Source organism: Aphidius gifuensis, linkage group LG3 (genome assembly GCF_014905175.1).
Source record: "Aphidius gifuensis isolate YNYX2018 linkage group LG3, ASM1490517v1, whole genome shotgun sequence".
NCBI classification, from domain to species: domain Eukaryota; kingdom Metazoa; phylum Arthropoda; class Insecta; order Hymenoptera; family Braconidae; genus Aphidius; species Aphidius gifuensis.
This window is the reverse complement of record NC_057790.1, coordinates 476,995-482,254: the sequence shown is the minus strand read 5'-3', so window position 1 is coordinate 482,254 and position 5,260 is coordinate 476,995. Positions and strand designations below refer to the sequence as shown.

The 5,260-nt window shown below is 23.0% G+C and overlaps 1 protein-coding gene across 1 annotated transcript; it reads left to right on the top strand.

Moving 5' to 3' along the window:
- Window positions 1-396: 396 nt before the first annotated feature.
- LOC122853494 lies at window positions 397-2,002 on the top strand. The gene is made up of 8 exons (XM_044153994.1): window positions 397-445; window positions 574-633; window positions 715-918; window positions 1,004-1,256; window positions 1,334-1,509; window positions 1,585-1,726; window positions 1,804-1,901; window positions 1,980-2,002. Exons 1-8 carry the CDS (start codon window positions 436-438, stop codon window positions 2,000-2,002), a joined length of 966 nt encoding a protein of 321 aa, XP_044009929.1. The 5' UTR covers window positions 397-435.
- Window positions 2,003-5,260: the final 3,258 nt, after the last annotated feature.

Sequence of the window (5,260 nt, the reverse complement as noted above, 5' to 3'; positions counted from 1 at the left end):
TTCATTCTTAATGACGTCTTTTCCAAAAATGGTTATCATCTTTTTTTTTAATCATGTGATGCCTACTGAGCCAGCTTTTTATTTTTTTTTTTATATATTTTAAAAGTTTATTTCTGTTCAATTGCCATTTAAGGTAAAAAAAAAAATAAAATAAATATAGTCGTTAAATGTTATCACAGTGTGTTCTATCGACTTGGATTTTATTGTTTAGCTGTTATCATTTTAAAGTACGGTTTTTCCAAAATTTATTATTATTTTTTTTTTTTTTATATATTTGAGTAATGTGTAGGAAAAAAAAAATCAGTAGTCAGTACGCATTTGGTCATCGACTAGTCTAGTCAACACTAAATAAAATTAAAAATTACTTCTGATTATTTTCTTAAATTTACTTTTAAAAAATTGTCTCTCGCTTGAAAAGTATTCAATTACTTTAAAATGAAATTACGTAAGTATAATTATTTAAATAACAACAATTAAAACTTTTAAAAATTTACAATATATACACGAATTTATTGCATTTTTTTTCATCAATGCTTGAAAATAAATTTCTAATTGTTTTAAATGTTGTTTCAGTAATATTATCACTTTTATTTTTGGCTGTATTTTTCGGTGTGCCTGGCTGCATCAGTGCAAGTACGTATTTTTTTGCTGATTATATTTTAACTGTTCATCGACTAAATTTCCAAAAAGATTATTATTTTTGTTCTATTTCAGATAAGCCAAAATTACCTCTTCTATTCATTGGTGAACAGAGTATTTCTAAAGCTAGAAATTTGGAATCAAATTACAGTTTATCAAACATTAAAATTAGCAACTCCAATTATTTACGTATAGACGAATCTTTCAAGTACAATGAAGACTTCACTTATGATTGTGCAAAAAATAATTTGTATATTTTAAAATCAATAGACAATACAGGTAATATTTTGCATTAAAAAAAATAAAAAATACTTTTTATTTCTCCACTTATGCAAGTATTTATTCATTGCAAATATTTTTTCAGTTGCAAAACGAGTGCTCGATGTATTACACTATAATAAAAAAGGAAAATTATTGATAATTAATTCAGTCCCAGAGATGTTTGATAATGCAACATCAATTTCAATAGATTGGAAAAAAGGCAAAATATATTGGGTTGTACGTAATCGATCATACTTTTCAATAAAAGTCACTGATAGGACATTTAAAAATTCAAATTATGTTATTCTTCCTGAGCAAACTTATATCAAAAAAATTCAAGTTTATCCAAAGCAAAAGTGAGTAAAAATTAATGGGATCAATAGTTATTTTTAAAATTGATTATTGTTATATCATTTTGTGTATTTTATTTCAGACAAATATTTTTTTCAAATGGTACTCATATTTTTTATACTTCTAATTCACCCAATAGTACTGCAAAATTACTATTTGATTCATCAGTAAAATTAGAAGGTTTAGAAAATTTTGTCATTGATTATGCAACTGATAAATTGTGCTGGATTGCTGATTTAAAATCCTGGGATGCATTAAGTAAGTATTTATTTTTAATATTAATTAATAAACATTGAAAAAAAAAATTTTAAATTGTTAATTTTACTTGTTTAGGATGTGTTGATATCAGTCGTTTGAGTCAACCTTTAAACTCAGAAGACATAGTCATTGTAGAAGAAGATCTTCTTCTCCGCAATACAGATTTAGTAGCTTATAATAATACATTTTATTGGACTGAAATCTATTTGGAAAATTCGTAAGTGTATTTTTTACTTCATGTATTATGTAGTTTTCAATAACATTTTGTTTTATTTTTGTTTTTTTTTTCATCAGATTGAGACTGTTTACTAAAAAAAATAATGAAAGTTATGCTGATGTAACTGTTTTACCAGAAGAAAAAAGATTATTATTTATTTATCCAAATTGTCCAGGTGGAGTGAATTATTAATTTATATTTTTCAAATTTAAATTTATCAGTTATAATTGTTTTTATTTTATTTCTATTTCAGCAACTGCTGCTAAAAACAACTAAGAAAACAAAAAAAATATGAGAAAGAAAATAGATGACACACGAAAAAAAAAAAAAATATCAATCTAGAATATTAGTTTACTAATTTTGAATTCAAAATTTAATTCTACTTGTTTATATTAATTAAAATTTTCTCCCTGATTTTTTTTTCTTTTTCTAAATTTACTATTATTATTATTAATTTTATTTGAAGGTTTAATAATTAAGATAAGTGAAAAATATTTTTTTTGAGATTTGAAATATAAAGAACGTATATTTATTTAGGTTTTTAAATTAAATTTTTTACGTTGCATTTTATAATTTTATCATAAATTTAGCTTTATAAATTTTCATAAAAATTTGTAAATAGTAAATTATAAATGTGAATTTTATTTATTTATTTACATAATTGAAAAAAAATATTTACAATAAATATTGATAGATTTATAATTTATTTAAACAAAAAAAAAAAAAGTTATTCGTATCAATTGGAAAGCGCGAATACATCCTGGCGTAGAACAAGTGACGACTTCGACGCACCTCGTTCTATGCCAGGAGGTATTTTTGCCCGAAATGCACTTGTGTTACCTTAAGCAACGAACGGCAATATAATAAAAGAGTCGGGATTCGAATTGAAGTAGTCGATGTTTGAAAACAGAGCGCTTTACCAACTTGACCAATTGCTGAGTTGACACTCAACCGTTAATTATGATATATATTCTTAATCAGTTAATCTTTTAACCAGAATATTTTATTTCTATAGCTAATTTGATGGAAAAATTAGTCTTAAAATTTTTTTAACTCAAATATTTAATTACAACAAGAAATAATTCAAATTTTTTAAATCAAACTTAGAAATATTTCTACTACAACCTCAAGGAATTCTAAAATTTTCTAGAATTTGAGGATTGCCTAGTAATTGTCTTGTATTTTTATCAACAAAATTTTATCAGTTAAATTTTTCAGCTCGTAATTTATATGTTGCTACAACACAATGACCATAAATAAAATACAAAAAAAATTAAAAAAATATTTATTACATTATTAAAAGTTTTGAGAAAAATCAGAGAACTAAAAAAAGGCATTACTGAATTAACGAGGGGTCGTACTATTGCCAAAGTCTTCTTACATAAGGGTGGTCCATCAGAAGGGTGATTTTATATTCCGGAAGAAATGAGTATTCACGTGAAAGCTCCACCAAAACCACAACCATTTTCCGGTTACAATTTTAAAACAAGATGTTCTAAAAATTTATTTGCAACAAAGGAATTTATTTCTCTTTAATTAAATTATTTTATTTTATTATTTTATATTGTTATTAACAATTTATTAATAACTCAATTATTTTAAATTTTGATTTTACTTGAAAAAACAAATTTCTATTTGAAATTAAACAATCAAAAATAAATTAAATTATATAAACAATTTTCATTGTTTTATTTATCCTGTATTTTTTTTGTTCTCGGAATAATATTTTAATTTAAAAATTAAAATGCGTCAGTATTTTTTTAAATATTTGTTCCACATTATTATTGTAATTTTTATATTTTTGATTACCGTTGAATGATTTTACAGTCATTTTCCATTGCACTCATGTTATTCAGTCTCACGAGGGTTTATCCGATACGTGTTTAATATCGAATAAATAAAATGTTGAGTACATATATTTTATTTACTATTCAAATGACATTGCGTTCAATTGTAATTCCAATTTATTTGTTACAATCTCGAGAGAATAATGGGGTTAATCCTGGTGTTACACGTAATGTATAGAGAAAATATATTCTTTACAAGCCAATATTTTAAGAAACAATTCTCGTAATTACATTCTCTAATATAAAAAGGACAAACATCATCGGTCTTCCGGACATTTGATTGGTCATTGTTTTTTTCTCACTTACTCTCATACAAATTTCTTTCTGTTTGCCTTTTTATTTATTTCGTTAGCAACAACAAAAAAAAGCGAGTAAACAAAATTTTTTTTGATATTTTTGATATTTGTTTTTTTAAAATTGACATATTAAGCTAGCACAACTTTTTTAATAATTATTAGATCTCGATGCAATTAGGCTTAAAATTTTGTGCGAATTATGTGTTTTTTATGTGTGAAGAAATAAATTTGAAAGAAAATTTTTTTTTTATTTTTTACATTTTTTTAAAAAATTCAAATATTAAGCTAGCACAACTTTCTCAATAATCATCGTATCTCGATGCAATTGGGCTTAAAATTTTGTGCGAATTATGTGTTTTTTATGTGTGAAGAAATAAATTTGAAAGAAAATTTTTTTTAATATTTTTTATTTTTTTTTTACATTTTTTTAAAAAATTCAAATATTAAGCTAGCACAACTTTTTCAATAATCATCGGATCTCGATGCAATTGGGCTTGAAATTTTGTGCAAATTATGTGTTTTTCATGTGTGAAGAAATAAATTTGAAAGAAAATTTTTTTTTTATTTTTTACATTTTTTTAAAAAATTCAAATATTAAGCTAGCACAACTTTTTTAATAATCATCGGATCTCGATGCAATTGGGCTTAAAATTTTGTGCGAATTATGTGTTTTTTATGTGTGAAGAAATAAATTTGAAAGAAAATTTTTTTTTATTTTTTACATTTTTTTTAAAAATTCAAATATTAAGCTAGCACAACTTTCTCAATAATCATCGGATCTCGATGCAATTGGGCTTAAAATTTTTTGCGAATTATGTGTTTTTTATGTGTGAAGAAATAATTCAAAAACAAAATTTTTTTAAATATTTTTTATATTTTTTTTTAAAATTGACATATTAAGGTAGCACAACTTTTTCAGTAAACATTCAATCTTGATGTTATTAGACTAAAAATTACGTGTGAATTATGTGTGATTTATGTGTAAATAAATAAATTTAAAAAATTTTTCGTCAATTTATTCATTCTTTTTTTTTTATGATATCACTTGTGTTTATAAAATCAATGAACAATGAACCTTATAGAAGGTATAGATACAGGCGCGCGTAGCGCGCCAATGTGCTTGTATAATTAAAAGTACATTCATTATTTTTATTTTGTATATAGAATTCAACTTAAATAATCGCATAAGTTTGTAAAATTTATCCATAAATTATCAGAGAATATTAAATTTATTTATAAAAATATTTAAATAAATAAACAAGACAAAATAAAATAATCAATAAAATTAATTTAAATTTATTTAATTTATTATAAATAGTAATCAGTGTTAAAAATTTATTATTTATTTTTTTTTTTAATTATATTTATTGTTTTATTTTAGTCAACAACGA